At 44.3% G+C, this 27,796-nt stretch overlaps 3 protein-coding genes across 4 annotated transcripts in view; all 3 read left to right on the forward strand.

The window, feature by feature from the left end:
- Nucleotides 1-2,038: 2,038 nt before the first annotated feature.
- Nucleotides 2,039-10,831, forward strand: LOC135556816 (aquaporin-5). The gene is given in 6 exon segments (XM_064990264.1): nt 2,039-2,167; nt 3,946-4,007; nt 9,340-9,874; nt 10,091-10,252; nt 10,458-10,538; nt 10,664-10,831. Coding segments are annotated over 6 exon segments (1,137 nt in total).
- Nucleotides 10,832-12,234: 1,403 nt separating this feature from the next.
- Nucleotides 12,235-26,683, forward strand: itga2b (integrin, alpha 2b). 2 transcript variants are annotated; one of them, XM_064988614.1, is made up of 31 exons: nt 12,235-12,503; nt 14,090-14,220; nt 14,389-14,486; nt 14,877-15,048; nt 15,413-15,462; nt 15,664-15,709; nt 16,297-16,416; nt 16,676-16,720; nt 17,069-17,112; nt 17,203-17,268; nt 17,413-17,465; nt 17,640-17,715; nt 18,657-18,792; nt 19,101-19,286; nt 20,264-20,309; nt 20,429-20,536; nt 21,066-21,121; nt 21,224-21,375; nt 21,740-21,850; nt 21,989-22,056; nt 22,238-22,385; nt 22,622-22,714; nt 23,128-23,207; nt 23,501-23,581; nt 23,969-24,074; nt 24,308-24,460; nt 24,679-24,777; nt 25,058-25,174; nt 25,395-25,496; nt 25,674-25,796; nt 26,067-26,683. In XM_064988614.1, the coding sequence occupies exons 1-31, from the start codon at nt 12,322-12,324 to the stop codon at nt 26,187-26,189; spliced, it is 3,171 nt and encodes a 1,056-aa protein (XP_064844686.1). In that variant the 5' UTR covers nt 12,235-12,321; the 3' UTR covers nt 26,190-26,683. The 2 variants fall into 2 exon arrangements, with proteins under 2 accessions (XP_064844686.1, XP_064844687.1); XM_064988615.1 differs by lacking the exon at nt 16,676-16,720.
- Nucleotides 26,684-26,764: 81 nt separating this feature from the next.
- Nucleotides 26,765-27,796, forward strand: part of fam171a2a (family with sequence similarity 171 member A2a) — a 70,604-nt gene continuing 69,572 nt past the window's right edge. The window contains exon 1 of the mRNA XM_064988617.1: nt 26,765-27,222. Coding sequence (XP_064844689.1) covers nt 27,057-27,222 — 166 coding nt within the window. The 5' untranslated portion in view covers nt 26,765-27,056. The remainder of the gene's footprint in view (nt 27,223-27,796) is intronic.

Here is a 27,796-nt window from a genome sequence, read left to right on the forward strand (position 1 = left end):
TACTCCATCTGTAACTCTGTGTTGTTGTATGTGTCAAACTGCTTTGCTTTATCTTGGCCAGGTCGCAGTTGTAAATGAGAACTCCGGCGCCGACAGAGATGGCCGCCTCGCTTTGCGTTCCTAGGAAACTATGCAGTTTTTTTGTTTTTTTTACGTGTTATTTCTTACATTAGTACCCCAGGTCATCTTAGGTTTCATTACATACAGTCGAGAAGAACTACTGTATATAAGATCAGCGTCAACTCACCATCAGTACGACCAAGAATATGTTTTTCGCGACGCGGATCCTGTGTTCTGCCTTACAAACAGGACAACGGAATGGATCGCATGCAGCGACCCAAAAAAAACGACTCCGAAAAAGAGGGAAACGAGGCGGTCTTCTGGTCCTACTACGGAGACGGGCACATCGTGCCCCACTTCCTAGCATTCTTCACAAATGATTGACCAGAGGGACATCAGAGACTGTAACGTTCTTTGCTTCACGGAAACATGGCTCACTGGAGAGACGCTATCCGAAGCGGTGCAGCCAACGGGTTTCTCCACGCATCGCGCCGACAGAAACAAACACCTTTCTAGTAAGAAGAGCTGTGGGGGTGTATGCCTTATGGCTAACGAGGCATGGTGCGATGAAAGAAACATACAGGAACTCAAATCCTTCTGTTCACCTGATTTAGAATTCCTCACAATCAAATGTAGACCGCATTATCTACCAAGAGAATTCTCTTCGATTATAATCACAGCCGTATATATCCCCCCCCAAGCAGACACATCGATGGCTCTGAACAAACTTTATTTAACTCTTTGCAAACTGGAAACCATTTATCCGGAGGCTGCATTCATTGTTGCTGGGGATTTTAACAAGGCTAATCTGAAAACAAGACTCCCTCAATTTTATCAGCATATCGATTGCGCAACCAGGGACGGAAAAACCTTGGATCACTGTTACTCTAACTTCCGCGACGCATATAAGGCCCTGCCCCGCCCCCCTTTCGGAAAAGCTGACCACGACTCCATTTTGCTGATACCTGCCTACAGACAAAAACTAAAAAAAGAAGCTCCCACGCTGAGGTCTGTCCAACGCTGGTCTGACCAAGCTGACTCCACACTCCAAGACTGCTTCCATCACGTGGACTGGGACATGTTTCGTATGGCGTCAGATAACAACATTGACGAATACGCTGATTCGGTGTGCGAGTTCATTAGAACGTGCGATGAAGATGTCGTTCCCATAGCAACGATTAAAACATTCCCTAACCAGAAACCGTGGATTGATGGCAGCATTCGCGTGAAACTGAAAGCGCAAACCACTGCTTTCAATCAGGGCAAGGTGTCTGGTAACATGACTGAATACAAACAGTGCAGCTATTCCCTCCGTAAGGCTATCAAACAAGCTAAGCGTCAGTACAGAGACAAAGTAGAATCTCAATTCAACGGCTCAGACACAAGAGGCATGTGGCAGGGTCTACAGTCAATCACGGACTACAGGAAGAAATCCAGCCCAGTCACGGACCAGGATGTCTTGCTCCCAGGCAGGCTAAATAACTTTTTTGCCCGCTTTGAGGACAATACAGTGCCACTGACACGGCCTGCAACGGAAACATGCGGTCTCTCCTTCACTGCAGCTGAGGTGAGTAAAACATTTAAACGTGTTAACCCTCGCAAGGCTGCAGGCCCAGACGGCATCCCCAGCCGCGCCCTCAGAGCATGCGCAGACCAGCTGGCTGGTGTGTTTACGGACATATTCAATCAATCCCTATACCAGTCTGCTGTTCCCACATGCTTCAAGAGGGCCACCATTGTTCCTGTTCCCAAGAAAGCTAAGGTAACTGAGCTAAACGACTACCGCCCCGTAGCACTCACTTCCGTCATCATGAAGTGCTTTGAGAGACTAGTCAAGGACCATATCACCTCCACCCTACCTGACACCCTAGACCCACTCCAATTTGCTTACCGCCCAAATAGGTCCACAGACGATGCAATCTCAACCACACTGCACACTGCCCTAACCCATCTGGACAAGAGGAATACCTATGTGAGAATGCTGTTCATCGACTACAGCTCGGCATTCAACACCATAGTACCCTCCAAGCTCTCGGTCTCAAGGTCTCGACCCCGCCCTGTGCAACTGGGTACTGGACTTCCTGACGGGCCGCCCCGGGTGGTGAGGGTAGGTAACAACATCTCCTCCCCGCTGATCCTCAACACTGGGGCCCCACAAGGGTGCGTTCTGAGCCCTCTCCTGTACTCCCTGTCCACCCACGACTGCGTGGCCACGCACGCCTCCAACTCAATCATCAAGTTTGCGGACGACACAACAGTGGTAGGCTTGATTACCAACAACTACGAGACGGCCTACAGGGAGGAGGTGAGGGCCCTCGTGTGGTGTCAGGAAAATAACCTCACACTCAACGTCAACAAAACTAAGGAGATGATTGTGGACTTCAGGAAACAGCAGAGGGAACACCCCCCTATCCACATCGATGGAACAGTAGTGGAGAGAGTAGCAAGTTTTAAGGTCCTCGGCATACACATCACAGACAAACTGAATTGGTCCACTCACACAGACAGCATCGTGAAGAAGGCGCAGCAGCGCCTCTTCAACCTCAGGAGGCTGAAGAAATTCGGCTTGTCACCAAAAGCACTCACAAACTTCTACAGATGCACAATCGAGAGCATCCTGGCGGGCTGTATCACCGCCTGGTACGGCAACTGCTCCGCCCTCAACCGTAAGGCTCTCCAGAGGGTAGTGAGGTCTGTACAACGCATCACCAGGGGCAAACTACCTGCCCTCCAGGACACCTACACCACCCGATGTTACAGGAAGGCCATAAAGATCATCAAGGACATCAACCATCCGAGCCACTGCCTGTTCACCCCGCTATCATCCAGAAGGCGAGGTCAGTACAGGTGCATCAAAGCTGGGACCGAGAGACTGAAAAACAGCTTCTATCTCAAGGCCATCAGACTGTTAAACAGCTACCACTAACATTGAGTGGCTGCTGCCAACACACTGACACTGACTCAACTCCAGCCACTTTAATAATGGGAATTGATAGGAAATGATGTAAATATATCACTAGCCACTTTAAACAATGCTACCTTATATAATGTTACTTACCCTACATTATTCATCTCTATATCATCGACTGCATCCTTATGTAATACATGTATCACTAGTCACTTTAACTATGCCACTTTGTTTACATACTCATCTCATATGTATATACTGTACTCGATACCATCTACTGTATCTTGCCTATGCTGCTCTGTACCATCACTCATTCATATATCCTTATGTACATATTCTTTATCCCCTTACACTGTGTATAAGACAGTAGTTTAGGAATTGTTAGTTAGATTACTTGTTGGTTATTACTGCATTGTCGGAACTAGAAGCGCAAGCATTTCGCTACACTCGCATTAACATCTGCTAACCATGTGTATGTGACAAATAAAATTTGATTAGATTTGATTTGAACTTGTTCTCAACTTGCCTACCTGGTTAAACAAAGGTGAAATAAATAAATACATTTCACGATAATGTCTACACCTGTTGTATTATGCGCATGTGACAAATACAATTTGACTTGATTTGACATATACACACACACCTTTATAGGGCCTGTGGTGGTTCATAGATGGGAGGCCTGTCAGAAACTTATGGAGCTCTCTGGTTCTCACTCCATCAGTCAAAAGAATGACTGATGGCTTTAGGTGCCACTACCAATTAGCTCTTACAACTGAGTTATGAATGATTAACAACAAACATATTAATACTGTACATAAATTCGGCCTATTTGCTCTATCATGAAGGTCAAAACATTTGTACAGTCTCAGGGTTTGGGGCCCTGAACAAGACTGGACATGATAGCTCATCTCACCCATGGCTCTTTCTGAATGATTTTCTATGATGAATTGGCACTAAAGAGTTTCACATGGGCATAGAGGGAACACTGGGTTGTTTGTGGACACAGATTTTTGGCGCTGGAGAAAAACTGAAAGCCCAGGCAAACGCATGGCGCCAGAGTGTAGCCTACCAGACACCTCTTCTCTCTAAAGTAGGTCAACGAGATGCAATGTCCCCGTCCTTTAGAAAAATATACATAAAAGAAGCAGTGTAGGCCTACCATTGAGAGATGTTGGAATATCGTTAGAATTTTACAATCCTCATGTTTTTTAGTTCACAGGGTAAATATGTTTCCTTTAAATGTTCCCTTTTGGCAGCAATTACAGCTGTCAGTCTTTCTGGGTATGTCTCTAAAAGCTTTGCACACCTGGATTGTACAATATTTGCACATTATTATTTTCAAAATTCTTCAAGCACTGTCAAGTTGGTTGTTGATCATTGCTAGACAGATGGCATACATTTTCAAGACGAATTAAGTCAAAACTGTAACTAAGCCACTCAGGAATATTCACTGTCATGTTGGTTATCAACTCCAGTGTGTATTTGGTCTTGCATTTTAGGTCATTGTCCTGATAAATGGTGAATTTGTTTCCGTGTCTGAACAAGCAGACTAAACCAGTTTTCCTCTTGGATTTTGCCTGTGCTTAACTCCCTAGTCCTTGCCGATGACAAGCATACCCATAACATGATGCAGCCACCACCATGCTTGAAAATATAAAAAGTAGTACTCAGTGATATGTTGTGTTGGACTTGCCCCAAACATAAAGCTTTGTATTCAGGACAAAGTTAATTTCTTTGCTGTTTTTTTTGCAGTTTTACTTTAGTGCCTTATTGCAAACAGGCTTCATTCTTTTCACTCTGTCATTTAGGTTAGTATTTTGGAGTAACTACTGTGTTGTTGATCCATCCTCAGTTTTCTTCTATCATGGCCTTTAAAGTTCCCATTGGCCTCATGGTGAAATCCCTGAGTTGTTTCCTTTCTCTCTAGCAACTGAGTTAGGTTTAATACAATATAGGCCTCTTGCTAGATTAATGACTAAAGCCATAGATAAATGGATGTCAGCTCAACTGGATTTATAACTAATGCTGAGTGTTGAGTTATACAAAAAAACTAAACAGAAATATGTTATTTGGGGTCTCCTTTGACATATCAAATCACTGCTTAATTTTCATGCAAGGAAAACCGGGTCCGGTTTTGTAAGGGTTAAACACCATATGACCTGATTAGAAAAATCACTGGGCCCATCATAGCCCATATAAAACAATTTCACAGCTGATTTATTACAAGGGTCCGCAGTTGTATCTGGTTAGGTTAGCCTACCAGATCAGGAAAAAACTCTGGGCCCCATGAAAATAACCTCACACCTCGAAATGTTGAGATAGTATTGACTTTTATATTTTAAACAATAGCTGGTGGAATGGGAATCCATACACTAGTGACATCTGCTGGTCAGGAATAAATATAAGCCTATTTGATGTTTACCAGTTCCTTCCGAAAGTATTCACACCCCTTGACTTTTTCCACATTTTGTTATGTTACAGCCTGAATTCAAATGTATGAAATTGAGATATTTGTCACTGACTTACACACAATTACCCATAATGTCAAAGTGGAATTATATTTTTCTAAATATTTACAAAATAATCAAACATTTTAAAGCTGAAATGTATTGAGCCAATAAGTATTCAACCCCTTTGTTATGGCAAGCCTAAATAAGTCCAGGAGTAAAAATGTGCTGAACAAGTCACAATAAGAAATTCCTTTTGTGGAACTAGTTGCTCTCGTTCAGACTCACCACAAATCAAAGCCTTCAGTGATTGTCCAGAGGTTCAAATTTAACTTCCATTTTCGGAAATCAGGTCAGTCTGTTGCTAACTTTGTTGCTGAATTATGTGAGCTCTCTGAACATTGTGAGTTTGGGGCTATGTTATAGAGGACATGCTCCGTGACTGATTAGTCTGTGGCATTAATGAGGACAGCACACAGCGCCGTTTGTTGGGGGAAGCCACACTGACTTTCAAGAGAGCATTGGAACTATCTCAACGGATGGAAATGGCCGCTAGTAAAATACTCAAAAGACCAACAGTGTCAGTTGTGCAGTGCATCAGGTGACAAGAGGAGGCATGAAAAAGGAGAAAAGCAGTGGGAAGTTCCAGACGTGGAGGAACACATTTAGCAAACAACTAAGTTCAAGGATACGGTCTATCACAATTGCAACAGAAAGGGATAATTAGCAAAACAATGCATGTGTCCTAGGAGCAAGCCAGATGGTGGGCAGACTGGGCAGACCGTGTTCACAGCATCGAAGCAACAGTCAGCAGCGCACCACCTAGAGAACGCAGGGGAGGAAGAGCATTGTTCCTACAACATGTTTAATGTGAGTGAGCCGCGTGCAGAACCTATTGATGCTACAGCGGAGGTAGATGAGGATGGAGGTTGACACGGGGGCCTCTACCTCTGCTATCAGTGAGGAGACCTACAAACAAATGTGGGGCTCAAAACAGGCTTCTGCCCTCACACCGGCAGGAATCAGACTGTGTACATACACCGGGGAGACCATACCATTGCTGGGGGCTCTGGAGGTGGACATTGCATACAACAGCCAGGAAGCGAGAGAATGGCTCCTGGTGGTAAAAGGTAATGGCCTTAGTTAACTAGGGTGTGACTGGCTCACCAAAATACAACTGAACTGGGGTGAGATAAAACACACACACACACACACACGAGTGAGATTTTCAAAGATGAACTGGGCATGCTGCAGAGCACTGCAGATAAACTGTTCGTGGATCCTCAGGCCGAGCCTTGCTTTTTCAAGCCCAGGACAGTACCATACACCATGAAAAAGAAAGTTGAGTGTAACGGTTTTCTTCCGTTGAAGGAGAGGAGGACCAAAATGCAGCGTGGTTAGAGTTCAACATGTTTAATCAAGACCGTACAGTAGAACACTACAAAATAACAAATGTGAAACCCGAAACAGTCCTATCTGGTGCAATGACACAAAGACAGAAGACAATCACACACAAAATATCCAAAGAACATGGCTGCCTAAATATGGTTCCCAATCAGAGACAACGATAAACACCTGCCTCTAATTGAGAACCAATCTAGGCAACCATAGACTTCCATAAAAACCTAGACTAGAAAACACCCCAAAAACATACAAAAAACCCTAGACCAGACAAAACACATAAATTCCCCATGTCACACCCTGACCTAACCAAAATAATAAAGAAAACAAAGATAACTAAGGCCAAGGCGTGACATTGAAGGTGAGTTGGAGTGGCTGCAGGAAAAAAAAACATCATTACTCCCATTCAGTTCTCCCGCTGTGCAGCTCCAATCGTTCCCGTTCTGAAAAGTGATGTCACGGTGCATATATATTCCAGTGTGTCCCATGGCCATGCAAATGTCAAAAGTGAGTCTAGAGTCGAATGTGTTAGCGTGACCACTGCATGGGGAGTATTGGCAGGCCATTGAAAGTTCAGAACCCAGTCTCATAATTTCATCTCTGTTAGCTACAAACTGAGACAGAGTCCTCCTAACGTTTCTGGAGAGTGGAGAGGAGAGGGACTCACAAATAAAGTGGGTCATCATCGGATACATGGGGAATGGGCCAGGCATGGGAAACAGATTAGGCACACGTAGCCATCTGAGAGAATCGGTCCCATCGAAGAAAAACATGTTGCTCGACCTTTGCAGAAAAGCAAAGGAGGAGGGAAAAGTAAAAGGAACAAGTGCACAACACCTTAGATTCTGTTGCCACCAATTCCCTGTGATGGTGCCATGGCACACGTGAATGTCACAGTCCAAATCCCCTATACCCATTTATCCATTAGTGGTAAGTACTGGGGGCCACTCAAAGCTGTTTTAATCAGGGGAGGGGGTGCATAAAGGAATTATTTGTCAGTAAGGAAGACAGGAAAGCAGGAGAATGAGGAGACAAGGAGGAATCAGGAATCAGTAGAGATGATGGAGGATATGACAATGGATCGATGATTAATAACTGAAGGACAGCAGATTCTACACTAACTGAATTAATTGATATACTGTATTTAATTGCACAGCATCTGCAGCTAACCATTCTTAACTTTTGCTCTAGTTATAAGAAAAAAAAAAGACTATAGTCTGCTTTTTGAAGATACCCACCTCATGTTTTTACATGACAAACATTTCACAAATGCAGGCCTCAATAGTCCCCCCTTGTTAACACACACACACACGCACGCACGCACGCGCACGCACGCACGCACGCACACACACACACACACACACACACACACACACACACACACACACACACACACACACACACACACACACATACTGTAGTCTCCTTGTTTTCCGTTTTATTTATAATGACATTCCCTGTCATCTACATTCATCCCCATCTCCACATGTTGTTGAAACACCATCTCTCCATATCATATTTTACACAGTTATCCCTGTCCTGACTCAACCAGCCTCAGGTACTGTATCAATTTCCATGACCTTGGTAGGAAGCTATCTCTGCAGGGGAATCTCAGTATAACTGTACTGCCATTGTTCCTAAATGACCTTCACATGCTTTACTGTGGTCGTGTTTAGTTCCCCCACCCTCTCTTAGTCACCCTGTTACACTAAAGCTTCTCTGGCCACTCTCTCTGATGAGAGAGCTCCCTTTGAGGGGATTAAAAATGCCTCTCTCTTGGCATCCTTTACCTGCTGCGCTGGCTTAAAATGCTGTATCTGGATTGTTTTTTGGGTGGACAGTATCTTGATCAGTTTATTTAAATTGATCCTAAACTCTGGTTGACCCCAGGTCAGGAAAGTACAGCACCACTAATTGCAAATCAATTAGTTGGCTTTGGCTTGTTCAGCTCAATCCTCAGCCACACTCCTCTTCTACCTGGAAGATAGAAAGCTTCAGGTAACCATATAATCCTCTCTAGGTGAAGCACTTTTCTTTGAGAAACAGAGGCAAGGGGGAATGTGAGAGGGTTAGAAGAAGGAAGAGGGGAGACTCCCCAGCTGCAAAGAGAGACCAGAAGTTAGCGGCCCCTCGCTGGTGGCCACTCATTACCTATGGGTAAATCTGTGGCCCCCCGGAAAGAAGACACCACCCGACATTTACCGGCAGCCATCTGAGAGTACAGGAAAGCAGAAAGCCAAAACATGCATTGGCTAAGCTAAGCCTCCCCACCTCACCTCACCTCCACCCTTACCCACCTTCAGAACACATCACAATACAAGCAGTATACTGAGGGGACAGGTAAATAATCGCAGCGGGGAAAGAAAGAGGCCACCTTCCTGATATATGCGTCACACAGCGGTAGATGCCCCCTCTATATAGGTTCCCATTGCAGTCCCTTGTGGTTGTTTGGTTTTTGCTGCTGCTGACTCCTGGATGTGTTTCATGGCAGAGCAACAAACAAACAGAGAAACAGGACAACAGAGAGACAGAGATTCATTCATCCATCATGCAAGTCCTTTCCAGTCTGGCGTTGGTTCTGAAGAACATTTGGACACTTTCCTTCCTCCGGGATCTCCTGTGTGAATTTGTGGGCACTGCCATCTTCCTCTTCACCAGTCTGGCCTCAGTGGTGCTATGGCCCCAGCTTTCAGCCTGGGATGGGAGCCTCTCCAGTCCCACCAGTGATTATCATCTCCATGACTTGTCCTCAGAGTCCGACCCATCCTTTCTCTCGGACTCCCAGCCCCTCTCCGAGTGCCACCCTGACCCCCTGCATGTGGCCTTGGCATTCGGGGCCTCCGTGGCTGTGGTGTCTGTGTGCCTGGGTCCTGCTACCTCTGGGGGAGGGGTCCACCTGAACCCGGCTGTGACCCTGGCTCTGGCTGCAGGACTGAGGGTGAGCCCCTGGAGAGCTATCCTCTACGTGGGGGCACAGCTCCTCGGTGCACTCTGTGCTTGTGCACTTCTCATGGGAATGGTGCCTGCCCCGCTCAGAGGGCATCTGGGGCTGAACGAGGTAACGAGTCACGTCTAATACATTTTTTTTTGATTCTAGGTTGTAGTGAAGTATTGTTTTTCTGTAGTATTGTAGCATCCGAAAAGTCATTATTCAAAATGTTTTGCCAAAAACGTCTTTGTATTTTTGCATGGGCTTAATTGATTATGGGTGTTTATAAACATTTTAACTTAATGAATCCAGGTCTGATATCTGTAAAAATGTTTATTTTTCCAGGTAGGTTTGGGTGTCCACCCTTGCCAAGCCTTCACAGTGGAGACAGCCATCACCTTTCAGCTGGTGGTCTGTGTCCTTGCCACGTCTCGACCCAAATCAGCCTTCCACCTCCTGGGTCCTGTAGTGGTCGGCTTGTCTGTCATTCTGGGGAATCTCGTGGCAGTAAGGAAGATGCCAGATCCTATTTGTGTTTGTTTAAATTCTGTCTGACCATAATAGAGTTTCTATGGGTAATTTGATGGAATTTGTCTATTAAAACATTTTGTAGATCTTTACATTTTTCCTATGACTTATCTTTTGATTTCACCCCCCCCCCCCCTCTTTCTTTTTCTCCCCCTCTCTCTCTTTACCTTCAACCTTTGACCAGATTGGGTACACTGGCTGTGGGATGAATCCTGCTAGGTCTTTTGGTCCAGCTGTGGTCACTTTAAAATTTCAAAACCATTGGGTGAGTCTGGCCCAAACACAAGTTGACTATGAAATTACAAAAGTATATTGATACTATTTACTAACATCACACCACAGTTCACACATACAAATCTACTTACAAAAAAGTTTCTCTCTCTTCTACAGGTGTATTGGGTGGGGCCGTGTGCGGGGGCATTACTAGCTTGCCTACTACATGACTTGGTGCTCTACCCACGGTGGGGTAGCCCTGGCGACTGGTTGGCTGAGTTTAAGGAACTATTTCCCAAGGATCCACTCAAACAGCCCACCACCTTGGAACACACAGTGGAGTAGAAATGAGGGCAGTTATCTTACCATTGTCTGACCATTGACCAAAGGTGATCACACACACCATTCTCTGATATCTGACCATTTGCCAATGGTGTACACAAGTGGTCATGCTTGCTGAGTCCATCGTTGAGTACCACTGAGTGAAGAAACTCAACATTTTTACACATCTACAGTATTCATGCACATCTACAATGTAGCTATGATAATATTCTCTGCTGTATTCTCTGGGAGACTGCTTTCTCCTCTCTTTTCCTGAGTGTACTGGATAGTTCCCTTTCTGGCCAGTTATCTGATATTTCAGAACTGAACAAAACACTAATCCACCATCTCAGGTTCTTCACAATCATGTTGTTTGTCAGTGACTTCACTTTGTGCATCTTTGTACCTCTCTGAAATGTTAAACCATCTATAGAAGCAGATCATGTATATTCAGACCAAAGTCTGGACATGTCAATGAGTGTCCAAGGTGATTTCATTCAGGTCAGTTAAAGTACGGGTACCAGCTGTATAATCATTCAAATTATGGGACCGATCACTATAATATGTGTTTTTATATACCACTATCATGGTGTTTGTCTTGTTATACATATTTAAATAACGGCTGTATGACTCAGTAAAATGTTCTTTATTATATCATGAATTCTACATTTGTTTTTCACTATATTGAAACGGAACGTAATGTTTTTCATGTCCTCTGTGCAAGAGTTTATTAAAGCCGAAAACCGAACTGAGTCGTCCTACGGTGTGTACATGGGAGGGGGGGGGGCGGGTGTAAAGTGGGTGTGACGCTACAGGAGTCATTTTGTGTCCGGTCCACTTACATGTTCCATCTGTTTCCATGAAATGTCATGCCCTGGGGAGGACTCATCTAGGAAGGAAGGGCTTGGGTGGAATTGACCAGTGTCTCCATAATCTCTCAAACCCATCAACCCTGCCCTGTGCGTGTTTCTGTGTGTCTGTATCTGTGTCTGTGTGTGTCTGTGTCTCTCTCTTTCTCTCTCCCAACAGTGAAAAAAAATAGAAAAATGTGTATTTGGATCCACGTCACGATAGTTTTATACCTTGGTAATGCACACTCTTGAATCGTGTACTTATTTTGTTCATTTATGTACTATGAGACATTGTTTACGGGTTAATATAACACTATAAATATATGTGCCAATGTGTCTGAGAGCTGCAGTTCTGTTCTGACAGACTGACATCCCTTCACTTCATGTCACAAAATATTCTCTGCAAAGTCCTATCTGCAGGAAACAGTTAGTTACACTCCACTCAACACAATGCAATGAGAGCCGCAAATACATTTTGCTTAGCAAGAAAAAAATCCTTCAACTCACATCAACAACTCTGCCCTATCTATGACAGCCCTCTCGGCATTACTGTGTAAGTTCCCTGACTTGCGAAAAACAACTGAAGATGATAAGAATTACTCACATAGGAAGAAGACATTTGGATTCCAGTTTCATTTGCAGTGAGGGAGACATAGAAGAGCTATGAAAAAGATGGAGGAACACCAGATTCATAGATCAATACAAATGATGGGTCTCCTGCTATTTGCTCTCCCACATTACTCTGACACCTTAAATCTAAACCTGGTTAACTTCACTGAGTTCTCTGGCCCCGAGGGAAGCTTCTTTGGCTTCTCTGCAGATTTCTATCAGTTTAGCAACAAAACGTGAGTATTGCAATATACTATTTGGTAAGTTTTGGCTTTGCTTCATTCAGTAGGCTTTGCATCATTATTATGGTATCTGTTCAACTACACTGTATAGTTAAAAGTATGTGGACACCCCTTCAAATTAGTGGATTCGGCCATTTCAGCCACACCCGTTGCTGACAGGTGTATAAAATTGAGCACACAGCCATGCAATCTCCATAGACAAACATTGGAGGTAAAATGGCCTTACTGAAGAGCTCAGTGACTTTCAACGTGGCACTGTCATAGGATGCCACCTTTCCAACAAGTCAGTTTGTCAAACTTCCGTCCTACAAGAGCTGCTCTGGTCAACTGTAAGTGCTGTTATTGTGAAGTGGAAACATTTAGGAGCAACAACGGCCCTGTCGCGTAGTGCTAGACCACAGGAACTCACAGAACAGGACAGTCGAGTGCTGAAGCGCGCAGCGCGCAAAAATTGTTTGTCCGCGGTTGCAACACTCACTACTGCCTCTGGAAGCAACATCAGCTCAAGAAGTCTTTGTTCGGAGCTTCATGAAATGGGTTTCCATGGCCAAGCAGCCGCACACAAGCCTACGATCACCATGAGGAATGTCAAACGTTGGCTGGAGTGGTGTAAAGCTCGCCTCCATTGGACTCTGGAGCAGTGGAAACGCGTTCTTTGGAGTGATGAATCACGCTTCACCATCTGCAGACCGACAGATTAATAAGTTTTTGCGAATGCCAGGAGAACGCTACCTGCCCAATGTATTGTGCCAACTGTAAAGTTTGGTGGTGGAGGAATAATGGTCTGGGGCTGTTTTTTATGGTTCGTGTTAGGCCCCTTAGTTCCAGTGAAGGGAAATCTCAACGCTACAGCATACAATGACATTCTAGACGATCCTGCGCATCCATCTTTGTGGCAAAAGTTTGAGGAAGGCCCTTTCCTGTTTCAGCATGACAATGCCCCTATTGACATCCAGGCTGTATCATAACCGGCGGTGATTGAGAGGCCCAGCGTCGTCCGGGTTTGGCTGGTGTAGGCCGTCATTGTAATTAAGAATTTGTTCTTAACTGACTTGACTAGTTAAATAAAGGTTAAATGTAAAAATGTCAACAACAACAACACAAATTGACAAAGCGAGGTCCATACAGAAATGGTAACTTGAAATTGGTGTTGAAGAACTTGACTCTCCTGCACAGAGCCCTGACCTCAACCCCATCGATTGCTTTTCTGATGAATTGGAACGCCGACTGCAAGCCCGGCCTAATCACCCAACATCAGTGCCCAACCTCACTAATGTTCTTGTGGATGAATGGGAGCAAGTCCCCGCAGCAATGATCCAGCATCTACTGGAAAGCCTTCCCAGAAGAGTGGAGGCTGTTACAGCAGCAAAGGGGAGAACAACTCCGTCTTAATGCCCATGGTTTTGGAATGAGATGTTTGACCAGCAGGTGTCCACATACTTTGGGTCATGAACTGTATATGCTGGTATTACTCTCATATTAATTTGGGCAAGGTATGTGGAGTTTGAATGGCTTTTCATTAGATTCTTGTCTGAAATCCCAAAGAGAATATTTGAACCATAGTATTTTCTGTCCCACAGCATCAGTGTTGTGGTTGGGGCCCCTAGAGCCAACACCAGTCAGCCAAGAGTCACTGAGGCGGGGGCTGTGTATCTCTGTCCCTGGGCACAGACAGGAGGGGCCTGTACTACCATGACCTTTGACACAAAAGGTAAACCTTTACTTATCATAAGTCCTATTCATGCATTTCTCAATGTTTTCTAAAGCTGTGAACATATTATCATACTGTAGATCAGTAAGTAAGTAAAGAAGATATTTATTTATTCTGGGCTCAATTACAAAAAAGGTTGACAAACTGAGCTGTCTGATGTAACTACAGGTGATGAGGTTTATCCTCACCAGAACTTAGTGATAAGCTCTTCAAAGTCTCACCAGTGGTTTGGTGCTACTGTGCGATCCTCCGGAAACTACATTGTGGTGAGTTTTTCCAGCCATTGTGGCACAATGCTGTTACCACTCTCTCACTCTTTGAATTCTCATAAACCAGTCACTCATTTTGCTGTGAGTCTGAAGGCTGCTGTATACAGTCACTGTGCAGTATAGAATGCATCAGATATCGATCCTCTAAATCTTTTACAGAACCCCTCTCCCTGCCTCAATGTATTTTCCTTCCTCTCCCAACCACCGATCCCCTCTCTCTTTCTACCAATGTGTGTATGCCTCTGCTCCTTCTTAATTTTACTTTCTTTCTCTCGCGGTCATTCTCTTCATCACTTTGTGTTACCCTTCTCTATATCACGTTCCTTCTCCCCCTCTTTCTCTTTCTCTCCTACCTTCTCTCTCTCTCTCTCCCTCCCCCTGCGCCAGGCCTGTGCCCCCCTGTTCCACTGGAACGTAATAGACGTGGAGGAACGTGACGAGGCCCAGAACACTCCAGTGGGGACCTGCCTAGTGTTGAATACACTGACGGGGGAAACAGTCAACTTCTCCCCCTGCAGAGACGTCATGACTGAGAAAAATTACAAAGCCCTGAAGTACAGTAAGAGATATTAGTCATGCCAGTAGTACCTGTACAGTAAAGTAACAGGTTCCTCTGTTGTCCACTCAAAACTTAAAGGCTGCATTTATACATGCAATCCAATTTTGATCTTTTGCCACTAAATGTTATTTTGACCAATCAGATTGGGCAAAACAACAGAATTGGGCTGCCTGTGTAAACACAGCAAAACAAGCATCTTGTCAGAACTCTTTTGGTAATTGAGTATCATTCTCACTGCTATGCCACAAAACACCTCGGGTATTCCTTCTTAAAATAGCAGTTGACTTCATGTTCAAACGTTTGCCTGCTGATCTTTCTTTCTACTCTGCATGTTTTCATCTTTGACCCTAATCTTGATTCTCAGCTACCGACAGACGATACTGTGAAGTGGGATTTAGCTCAGACATAACAAAGGTGCCCGCCCTCCAAACATTTCTCATCAAACTTTTTCTTTTTGACTCATATAATGTTATATACTACACAGCAATGTACAGTAGCAGAGTAGATAAGTTAGATCCACATAGTTTATGATACTGTAAGGTAGTAATTACACCAACAGTGTTATGATACCGTCTATAACAATAATTTGATTTGTTTCTTGCTGTACTATTGTAGGAGGGAAGGCTCCTCATCGGTGCTCCTGGAGGCTACTATTTTCAAGGTAACATGTGCCATCTGGTGCCATTATTAGCCTGGTTAAACTAGATTTCACGCTACACCTGAGGTAAATCTGCCTGGGCATAAAATTGCTGGGGCATAACATTTGCTGCTGGGGCATTGGAGCTGGATGCCACACTTTCTGAGGCTGCTGGGGGATGGGGAGTTGGTTGCTTCCGCTGCTGGAGCATTGAACAAAAATGGGGTGGACAAACACTAAAATACTAAGAACAAGAAATATAAAATGTCACCATACATGGTTCTTAGGCTGGTGGCTTCCGTAATTACGGTGGCTGCCATTATTGCATTGTTCAACACTCCTAGGATATATGTATCCACTAATAGCCCTGTTGTTGGAACGTCTCCAGGAAGGTTGATAATGACTGAGCATGATTAATTATCATATTGTCAAATAGTCTCGCAAATGCCAGACCTAGGGCAACAACATGTCAGAACATTGTTAAAGTGGGAAGCAACCTGCCTGCTTAATTTTACTAATGTTACTGAAAATATTATGAAATAAATATGTATAAACATTACTAAAGTGTCTTCTCCAAATGATGGTTGCGGTGTTTAACCTTTCTGTTGCAGGTCAGATCATCAGTGCAGGACTGCCTGACATCGTCGACAGTGCCAAGAGCCAGAATGCCAAACCTTATGTGGCAGGACAAACCCATTCCCCTGAGACTGGTGGATACGATCAGTACCATGGTAAGAGGGTGACACGCAAGACTTGTGGTCTAATGCAATGGTTTTCAAGTCTCTTCTCAGAGAGGCCAAGATGTTTCACAATTCTGTTGCAACCCTGAACTAGCAAACCAAATTCACCTAATTAAGTGCTTGATGATTAGTTGTATCAGGTGTTCTACCCCGAAGAGAGGTTTGAGAACCACTGGCCTAAAATATTCAGTACAAAGATATTCAGTGACATTCTTCTCAGTTCAATAAACCCAAAAGGTTTCGCCAACAGGGTATTCTGTGGCCACTGGCGAGTTCACTGGAGACTCAATACCAGGTGAGAAAGTTCCCGTCAAAAGTGTCCACACAACCAGATGATTACTAGCCCGGTCCCAGTTTGTACTATCATTCCGATTTATTGTCATGCCAAACATTTATTCATGTTTTGCATGAAAAAGAATGGCAAGGAATGGAATATTAGCACATAGGCCCATAGAGCGGTGCCCAGACTAGAGAATAACACTTCCTACGTTTTATGTGCCTGGTAGTGATGGTGACAGCTGTACAAAACCTTCAAACATTTGTCAGTAAGATACAAAAGGTTGAAACATTTCTCAATAATGAATTCATTAAGTCTGTTTTACTGTGTTTTAAATCCAGAACAAGTATTTCTTTTCTGTTTCAGATTATGTGGTTGGAGTGCCTAATGATCGCAACACAGCAGGCTCAGTAAGGGCTCTCGATGGCGTTCTGATCATTTACTTTTCAGATTCATTTATTAGAGAGTGATCTAAGCTAATGTTGTGGCTTTGTATCCAGGTCAAAATCTATAATGGAAACACACCTGACTTTTTGGGAGTTAAACGCACATTCTTAGGCTCTCAGGTGAGACTGCCTTTCCATCATTTCCATCACATTTGATTTTGATTGACTTGTTTACAGGAGAGTGATGAAGAAGTGTCTGTAAAGATATGCCTTTGTGTTGATATCTGAGTCATGAGCAACGTAAGTCCAACTTTCATCTTGCAGGTGGCCTCTTACTTCGGCCACAGCGTTGCAGTGACTGATATTAACAAGGATGGGTATGTCAGAACTCTCATACTTGCTTTTTTTTAGTCCTTGATCATGGAAGTATTCAACATGAATTAACCACCTGATAACATCTAAGCCACTGGTTGTCGGCTTGGTGTCTCAAGGAACCATGAAAGAGAGCTCAAATGTCCAGCCATTCTTGCTCTGTCCTCTGTCCACTACAGATTAGACGACATCCTAATCGGGGCGCCCCTCTTCATGGAGCGTGTGTCGGGCCAGCAGTTGCAGGAGGTGGGCCAGGTGAGTGAAAACCTGATGAGTCCTGTGTGTTCTAGCAAATGGGAGCATAGTGTGCAGTCTAGCACATGGGAGCATAGTGTGCAGTCTAGCACATGGGAGCATAGTGTGCAGTCTAGCACATGGGAACATAGTGTGCAGTCTAGCACATGGGAGCATAGTGTGCAGTCTAGCACATGGGAACATAGTGTGCAGTCTAGCAAATGGGAGCATAGTGTGCAGTCTAGCACATGGGAGCATAGTGTGCAGTCTAGCACATGGGAACATAGTGTGCAGTCTAGCAAATGGGAGCATAGTGTGCAGTCTAGCACATGGGAGCATAGTGTGCAGTCTAGCACATGGGAACATAGTGTGCAGTCTAGCACATGGGAACATAGTGTGCAGTCTAGAACATGGGAGCATAGTGTGCAGTCTAGCACATGGGAGCATAGTGTGCAGTCTAGCACATGGGAGCATAGTGTGCAGTCTAGCACATGGGAGCATAGTGTGCAGTCTAGCACATGGGAGCGTAGTGTGCAGTCTAGCACATGGGAGCATAGTGTGCAGTCTAGCACATGGGAACATAGTGTGCAGTCTAGCACATTGGAGCATAGTGTGCAGTCTAGCACATGGGAGCATAGTGTGCAGTCTAGCACATGGGATCATAGTGTGCAGTCTAGCACATTGGAGCATAGTGTGCAGTCTAGCACATGGGAGCATAGTGTGCAGTCTAGCACATGGGAGCATAGTGTGCAGTCTAGCACATTGGAGCATAGTGTGCAGTCTAGCACATGGGAGCATAGTGTGCAGTCTAGCACATGGGAGCATAGTGTGCAGTCTAGCACATGGGAGCATAGTGTGCAGTCTAGCACATGGGAGCATAGTGTGCAGTCTCCATTCAACTTTTATTAACCATTTTTTTATACCCAGCTCCGAGACAATGGATGTGTGTAATCCTTTCCCAGGTGAGTGTGTACCTGCAGAGAGAGCGCTCCACCTTCCACTCCAAGCCAGACCAGAAGCTGACAGGTTCCCAGTTGTACGGACGCTTTGGCAGCACCATCGCCTCCCTCGGTGACCTAGACAAGGACGGTTTTAACGGTGCGGCTCTGATATACAATCATTTGACTTACAATATACGTATCTTCCCTTCTAATATAGTAACTGCCTCAGGGGCAGCAGAATCAGTATTATCTGATTTTATGGAGAACTTAAACAAGGAATGATATTAAATGTGAAAATATCCTCTTCTTCACTTTGTTACCGAAAGGAGATTAATCTTTGAGTTCATGATTCCCTCTTGAAATGCTACATTTTCTAATGGTGGGGAATGCTTTTGTCATAGCAGTGTTTCAATGCACTCCCTCCGTGGATTACTCATCACTATAAATTGCTTCTGTCTCTCTCAGATGTTGCTGTGGGAGCCCCATCCTCGGGCGTTGAAGGGAGGGTTTTTGTCTACATGGGGACGAGTGATGGACTGTCTCCACAGTATTCCCAGGTCATCGAGAGTCCCTTCCGGTCCCCAGGCTCTCCAGCACAGTTTGGCTTCACCCTGAGAGGGGCCACTGACATTGATTCAAATGGCTACCCAGGTTAGTCTGAAAACAAAACTCTTTGGAAACTGTAGGCTTGTTTACCTTGATTTAGAATCGATGTGGATTTGATTATATCGGGTGTTGTGTTTTGACTTGAAGTATTTGATTCCAGCCCAAAAAAACATGAAATAATAATCTCATCAAGATTTGAGAAGAACAACAAACCTTACCCCGACCAACAATTCCCAACAATGTCCCTACCTCTCTTGTTAAGCCACAGTGTCAACCCTGCCAAGACCACTTGGAGATGTCAACCTGTAAGATCACGTGGAGGTCACTCTCTACCCTTACAACTCCACAATCAGCCTCTGGCGCAGTTCAACAACAGCAGCAGCAAAGATTTCTGTTGTCTTTTTCATTGTAGTTGACTACTACCCAAGGACAAATTGCCACTACTTAACAAAGTCCTTTCAGTCCCAGTAAAAACGTCCTCTGACATGTTGTTTGTCTCAAGTCCCCCTGGAGACGAAGGCAAAGTTTCTCGGACACACGAGAGAGAAACAGAAAGGTCACTCATCCAGTAGAGTGGCCAACATTTGTCGGGGGAGAGCACTAAAATGGAGATACATTTAGTGTCCCTTGGAGACTAGTGAACTACTCTCAACACAGCAATGCTTTTTGATGTGCAACACCTCTGGCTTTCAAAGACACTCATGGCGCTCTTTGTCTCTTGTTCCCCCAGTGAGCCTGTTACAGTTCAACTTTTTTTTTCAGCTGACCTCTTTCCCTGAAAATAGTTTTGTTTCCTACTTTAAGTTTCTTAGGAGTCACTGTGATATGGAAGCAGAGGTCCTGGCTGTTAACAAAGGGCAATCAATCCCATGGACTATTTTTTTGATAGCACTTTCTCATGAAAGGGTATCAATCATGTCATTTTTTTCCAAAGCTGTTTCATGACTTTATATTTCTTATGTTTCAAGACTAGAAAAATAAGAGCTTGCAACTTGTTTTTGTCAATCTTTGTTGCCTCACAGATCTAATTGTTGGTGCATGGGGAGTCAATAAGATTGCTGTGTACAGGTACAGTAGTGTGAGACAAACAAACAGTTTATTTGTTACTGTTATCTGGAGCAAGATTAACATTTGCATTCACAATGTACCCACACCGTCTATTCTCTGTTTGCGTGGGGTGGTACCAGGGCTCAAGCCGTGGTGATGGCCAAGACCCAACTCTCCCTCTACCCTGACTTCCTGAACCCAGATGTGAAGGAGTGTCAGCGCCCCACCACCAACGAGCCTGTGGCCTGGTAAAGATTCTTCTCATACCAGAGTATCATGTCATTAGTGTGGGCATTATCCATAGCCGTGGGATGTTGTTTGGGGGTGCGGGTGCTGTGTTAATTATGATGTATATTTGATATTTTTGTATTTTCAAGGGGTGGTGGGGGTGCTGAAAAAACATTTTGCCTGCACTACAAACATTATTTCAGTCCGCTAATACAGCACTATTAAAAGGTCCAGTGCAATACTTTTGTGACAAATTTTCTTTTAAATCAATATTATTTTTTATTACAATTTTCAGGGGGTGCTGCAGCACCCAACTGGGAAGAACATTTATGATGGACAAATGTTGGTGGGCACGGCAAACATGCACGTGTTGGCACTATGTAGAATTGCTGTAGTATCCTAAGTGCCAAACATTTTATTAAGATGTGTGACATGTCTGGACAGTTCCTGGTTGTGTTAGACTGATCTTTCCCGTGATGATGTGTGAATTTGTTATTGTAAATTACGGAATGGCATTATGACTGATGCGGTCTGTCTCTCTCCTTACAGCTTCACAGTCATGATGTGCATTAGTGTGTCTGGCCACCGCATTCCAGAGGAGATAGGTAGGAGACGCATACTGAAGTAATTTATTCCTGTGAAAACATACACATTCTCCTTGAGTTTGAGTGTTCTGTTTGTTCAAGACACTAAATCCACTCTTGTAGTTCTAGATGCAGAGCTTCAGCTGGACAAGATGAAACAGACAATGGCCAGGAGGACCCTATTGCTGCAGACCAATCTGCCCCAAGAGTATTTTCAGCTAACCATTCAGAGAGATGTGGGAGTGGTCTGCAGGAACCAAACCGCTTACCTACGGGTGGGTTGCTTGTGCCAGTTTAGCCAATTTATAGACCTGTATTTTGGTTTACAATGGTCAGTGCTCAAAACCTGAAATAAAACCATAATGGTGCAGCAGTGTTCTTATCAGTCTGATGCCCCCAAGTGGCCATTCAATGAAGTGACACTACAACAGGCTCCAATCACAATACCATTAGTAACCTCACAAAAAGGTTGTGAACACTGCCATTGTCAGTGGCAACAGACAAACCTGAAAGGGGGATCGATTTATATTGTCTTAACACTACGTGATCCACTAAACTGCAGTAGATCTTTACTGAATTTCAACTGAATTGAGGGTTGAATGCATCAATGTCAGTACTGCGTCCTGTCTCTCTTTCCAGCATGAGTCCGAGTTCAAGGACAAGCTCAGCCCCATCTTCATCTCCTTGAACTACAGCCTGTCCAACTCCCAGGAGGCCATGCTGCATGGCCAGAGAGCTGTGGTCGCACAGGTGACATCACGCATTACATTCTAAATGTATTAAAACAATTTCATTTGCAAAGGAATAACATTTATAAGTGGTAATTACACAGTCGAAACCTATGAATTAGCGTATAAAAATGTGTGTATGTGTCTGTGTGTTGTGCAGACCAGGATCATTCTGGACTGCGGAGAGGACAACATCTGTGTCCCTGACCTGAGGCTGACTGCTGAAGCGTGAGTGTCAAACTCCCCTGAGTTCCTCATCACTCAGTAGTGTCATCTGTTTTCTTGGTCATTCTACATGTTCAGGATTTTGACCAAGTAAGGTCTCGTGGGATCAGTGTGCAGAGAAAATAGGGTTTAGTTAGAGCATGTTATTCCGGTCTACTAATACAACCCTTTGACCCATCCTCAGAGGTACTGACCGTCTTCTGATAGGGGATGACCACCCTGCCCTGCTGGTCATCACAGCAGAGAACAGCGGAGAGGGGGCCTACGAGACCGAGCTGGAGATACGCCCACCAGCCAACACACACTACCAGAGTATGATGACTGACAGAAAGGTGACTGTGACTCTTCTGTTCATAATAAAAGGGAATTGTTAACAGAGTGGCATCAACTGTCCCACACCTGCAGGAAAAACTAGGAGCCCAGAGTTTTGCTGGTTAGGTTATTTGGTCAGCATAGCCTACCGGCCCTACGTAAAACACACTGTCTGCGTCTGAAATGGCACCCTACTCCCTATATTGTGCACTACTTTTGACCAGAGCCTCATGTCTGAGTGTGCCATCTCTCCCAGGGCTTCAGCAAGTTGATTTGTGCTCAGAAGAAGGAGAACCAGACGGTGGTGATGGTCTGTGAGCTGGGGAACCCTATGAAGCAGGGCCAGAAGGTAACCACCATGTTATTAAATATAGTATAAGTAAATACCCTCACAAGTGCCTTGCATGAGTCAGAACAGCTCATTGGAGCAGGAGCCTATCTCCTGTTTCTGTAGCATGAGGCAGCTTGATGGACAGGACACTAATCTATCACCTTAATCTCCTTAATGCTGTCTGAGTGCCAAGCAGAGACTCATTGGGTACCTTTTTTACAGTCTGTAGTATAACTTGGCCGGGGGATCGAACTCCCAACCTTCCAAACTCTGGCCAGACACACTGGGTTGGCATGGAATTACACATAGAGTAATAGTGCCGTTCTGGATCTTCACTGTCAACGAATGTGGATGACATGTGACTGTGTTTACAACAGCTCTGTCAGTCTGAATGATACAGTACAGTATGTTCTTCTCTCTGTCTGTCGTAGCTCCTGGCCGGTCTGTTCTTCAGCGTGGGGAACCTGGAGGAGGTGGAGAGTCACGTGTCATTCACATTACAGATCAAAAGGCAAGAACAACACTTTCATCCCGTCTTGTGGTTTTAATGCCTTCGATGCTACTACGGCTTTGTTTTAATGGGGAAATTCAAGATCACTAAAGTTCATGTTTAGTGTAGAGTGATCAGCGCAATGTAAGGCATATTTAGGGTCTTTGAGATACACATGGTTTACATGCTTGTTAAATCAAGTTGTCTGTATTTTAGACATTCAAGGTGTCAGCTGAAGGTTCATGGCTTTTCTAATGACACAAGGGAAATGGTCAACATTCATTCAGCTTCTTCCTTCCTTTATTACTCTCTAGCAAGAACAGCCAGAACCCTGACAGTAACGTGGCCCATCTGAGGATTGATGTCAGCGCTGAGGCAGCTCTGGAGATGCGGGGGTGGGTGGGCCTTCCTTCATTGTCCTCTAATTATCCTCCAATTATCATCAGTGCCATAAACTGTGCTGTTTTGTGCTACCATGGAAATGAGCACTCCTCCTGACTCCCGAGACACACTTTCTGTGTGACAATTCAGAGCTGCCAATCCAGACAAGTAGCAGACTGAATATCTAATATCCAAAAGGGATGAGTGATGTTTGCCAATTGGAAGACGTTGTCCTAATAAGAGCGTAATACAGTACAGTAACACCATGGTTTCCTCTTATCCTTGTAGTTATTGGCTTTCCCAGGACACGTAGTTACTAATTATCACTCGGACCAGGCTAGTGTTATCAGTGTTGTCCTCAGCGTTTGGTCCACCCTTGTCGCCTGTTGTTTTTTGGACAGGGGCTCCTCTCCACCTGAGTGTGTCCTGCCCATTGCCAAGTGGGAACAGAAGGAGCATCCTGCTGACCTAGAGGAGGTTGGCCCGCTAGTGGAACACGTCTATGAGGTAACCTTTTTATGGTTCACTCGGAAAAGAAACAGAGCATTTAAGACATTTGTCTCTCTGAGGTTGGTGCAGTTTTAGGTCAAAATGCGTAACATCTATTTGAAGAGTCCATAAGGCCCTTATAGAGTATGTCTTGTATATGTTATGTCATATATAAGCAAAGACAATGAGATCCAACTTAGTGAGCGAAATCTGAAAGCATGTATTTTTGTTGTTGTTGTTGAAACACTCAGTTGAGAAACCTGGGTCCGAGCACGGTCAACGCCAGGGTGCAGGTAGAGTTCCCTACCCATCACCATGGAGACGTCCTGCTCTACGTGTTCGCCAATCCTTCTGAGGATTTCCTCACCTGCCACACTGACTCCCCTGACATCGACCCATATCAGGTGAGAGAGGTAGCATGATGTGGCCCTGCAGTGTGCCAGACAGCAAATCTTTCTATAGCGGGAAAACTGTTGTTTTTCCATGAATTATGTTTCATTTAAAAGGAAATCACTATTTTATTTTATATTTGCCTTAAATAGAAGCAAAACCAGATTTTCTATTGTTCTTTTGATGATGTTTTGGTCATATGAAATTGGAGTACACTCTTTTGTTTTGGCAGTTGGTGAAGACCGGGAATGCTACTGTTGGTAAAGTGTATAAGGTCAAACAGAATGAGGTGGCACAGCAGGAGCCTCAGCGCAAAGAGACCGTTCACGTGGTAAACAAGTGTCGCCTCACTCGATTAACATAATGACATGCATCAGTGTACTTCTGACAGCAATACAATCAAACTGTCTTGTCTTTACTTGATACTGTACGATAGGCTAGTTCCTTTTTGCTGCAATTTCAGGGACAACTTGCAATATTCTATATGTGCCACAAGAGGGGGCTAAACAACAAAATATTACATCTCATGTGGATGGGGACATTCCATTGATGTGTAATGGGGGAAACAGGTTGACTCAGTTAGGTCTGTTCCTCTCTCTATTTCTCTACAGAACTGCACCAGTGGAGATACCTGTCTGAGGTTTGTGTGTGAGGCCACAGGTCTGGAGAGAGGCTGGAGCGCTGTGGTGAAGGTGATGTCTCGACTCTGGGTACAGACCTTCCTGGAGGTGAGAGGGAGGGAGGCAAGAAGTGGGAGGGAGAGATAGGGAAAGAGAGAATCACAGTGACATATTTTCCACACAATCTTTCACTATATCTGCATTCATAGGTGTAAAGGAAAAGCGCTCCAAGACAGCTCTGCATAATTTTGAGATAGCGTTTTGTAAGATCTCACTTCGTTGACATTATTCCGTAATGATTATGGAACCCTCGTTCTGTTTCCCCTAGAGGCCCTATGAGAATTATGTTCTCCACTCTACAGCACGCTTTGAGGTTATAGATATGCCCTCCAAGATCCAGCCTGAAGAGCTGCAAAGTGGACGGGCTGAGGTAAAAAATAAATAAAAACTAGTGTTTCCACTAGTGTGTAGACAACACTTATTTACTAATGACATAAACGACTGACTTGAGGCACATACACAACCGTATCTCACAAAGTAACCATTTCTTCAGTAGTCATTGGACAGATTTAATTGGAGCCAGTTGACCATGTGTGTATGTGTGTAGACCCAGACCAGTGTGGTGTGGAGGGCTCCTGATGGAGAGAAGGAAGTGCCGGTGTGGTGGATTGTTGTGGCTGTGGTCTCTGGCCTCTTCCTCCTTGCTCTACTCGCTCTGATCTTCTGGAAGGTAAATGTACTGACATCGTTAAAACAGCAGGTGGCGCAAGATTGGGCCCTATAACTGGGTAGCATTTAGAATGTGCTGCTCTCAGCTATCATCTAAGTATTGATCACTCGGTCTTTTTTAATTCTATGTTTTCTTTAAACCCGTAACTCTTGTTTTAAACGGAGACAATTTAGAGGGGACATAAAGGAGAATGTCCTCGATGACACACGAATGAAGCCGGAATCGGGAAACAATACGTGGAAATGTAAATGTTTTGTGTTTATGCTTCAGGTGGGGTTCTTTAATCGCAACCGTCCCCCGTGTGATGATGACGACGATGCAGAACACCTAGCTGGGGCTGGACAGTCAGAATACGCTGAGATGCCCACAAACACAGAGGACAAGCAAGCATAAACAACTGCTGTATCACCCTGGAAACCCTGGTGTTGTATGTATTTATTTGGTTTGACACAGACGCCCACACGTTTTCCGAGTGTTAAACTGTTTCACGTGGTTTGTAAATGTTGCTCTGGGCTTCTTGTTTGACTCCCTATAACTGCACATTTTCTAAAAGATGCACCCTGAAGATGTTTTTTTTTTAAAGGGTAACTTGTAGCTGTTGCATTTTGTATTAAAATAATCATATAATTGCGATTAAAACACTTTGTGTCCTTTTGAAGCCAAACTGGCATTCCAATGTTCACAGAGGGGATATCCTTGTTAGTGTGATGGCATTGGCCTGCTCTCTAAGCAACCATTGTGTTGGGGACTCACTGAAGGCTGAGCCAGCTTCCTGTTGTTGTAGAGGGGAGACCCTAGTGACAATAACACTCAGACCCGGCAATCATGTGTTTATAATTAAAAAGAACAATAAATAAATACCCAGATATGGCTAGAAAAGTACAATACTTACACATGCTTGTTTTTCTTGTTTCATTGACATTTTATATGTATTTCAAAACAACTGCAAATGAATAGCGGCTATTTGTGCATGCAAACAGATAGCCTACATTTAAGTGATATGGAACACTGTGTTCTTACATTTGCAATTACACCGTCCTCCTAATAGGGTTCGAGATGGACTTATAAGGGCCCATAGACCTTCATAGGGGCCCATCTGTGAACACACTCTACTTTGGTACCATTAGGGGGCGATCACGACCACCCACTAAGCAGAGCAAGCGTCCCCTCCCACGTAGGACAATGGAATTGTGAAGCCACTCCGGAGCGCGAGCCGAGCAAGGAGTAGGCATCCGAGGCAGCGTGAAAAGGGAGCAGTCAATGCCAACCTCAAAAGCAATATGGATGAATGGCCACCTAAGTGGAATTGGTGATGTCGCAGTGAGAATGCCACCACCGCACATATCACGTCTTCTTTTTCTCTTTCTTTTTCTCGGCAATCTCTGGGAAGGACTTGCTAAATCCATTCCGGACCAGGGAGCACTTGGTGAGTTATTCGTAGAGATTCGTCAAGGTTCGAGTTTTGAGGGGAAAGTTTGTGATGGCGAGTATGATAGGCTGCTACAGTTGGATGTTGTTATTATTTGTGCCCCTCTCAGTGATGAGGATATGTTATTATGTAACCGTCGCATTTATTCAGCTATAACAGTCTACGCACGAATGAATACAATGTAGTCGCCGCATGCTCTGGTCTTGTGGCTACTTCATTGCAGAATAGGAAACAAAGGATACTGAAGTGCAGCACCCTCCTCTGATGGGCCATCTGTAGGTTAAATCTGTAAATCAATCTAATTTAACGATAGGCAATATATCCGATCAATAGCAGTTGCATTATTCCGTTACGATGTCCAATAGCAATTAGGCTATGATGAGGCGTCAGCTTAGTTCAAACTTCTATCCCTGCCCGTTAACTTTATGTAACTTTGGAAGATCCCAACTAGATCTTTTCAATTATCAAACGGTCAATTGTCAGACACCAATGGTTAGTAGAACTATTTAAAAAAAAAAATCAAAATCAATCAAATCATTCCATGCGAGAAAAATAGGCCTATAATATATAG

Source organism: Oncorhynchus masou, chromosome 15, assembly GCF_036934945.1.
Source record: "Oncorhynchus masou masou isolate Uvic2021 chromosome 15, UVic_Omas_1.1, whole genome shotgun sequence".
Classification (NCBI taxonomy): domain Eukaryota; kingdom Metazoa; phylum Chordata; class Actinopteri; order Salmoniformes; family Salmonidae; genus Oncorhynchus; species Oncorhynchus masou.

What these genes read in the sequence shown, in the direction of transcription:
- itga2b (XM_064988614.1), top strand. Translation starts at nt 12,322, where the DNA reads ATGAAAAAGATGGAGGAACACCAGATTCATAGATCAATACAAATGATG. An exon ending in TGGAGGCTACTATTTTCAAG is followed by an intron (nt 15,710 to 16,296) that starts GTAACATGTGCC and finishes TTTCTGTTGCAG; the next exon opens with GTCAGATCATCAGTGCAGGA. An exon ending in TGATTCAAATGGCTACCCAG is followed by an intron (nt 19,287 to 20,263) that starts GTTAGTCTGAAA and finishes GTTGCCTCACAG; the next exon opens with ATCTAATTGTTGGTGCATGG.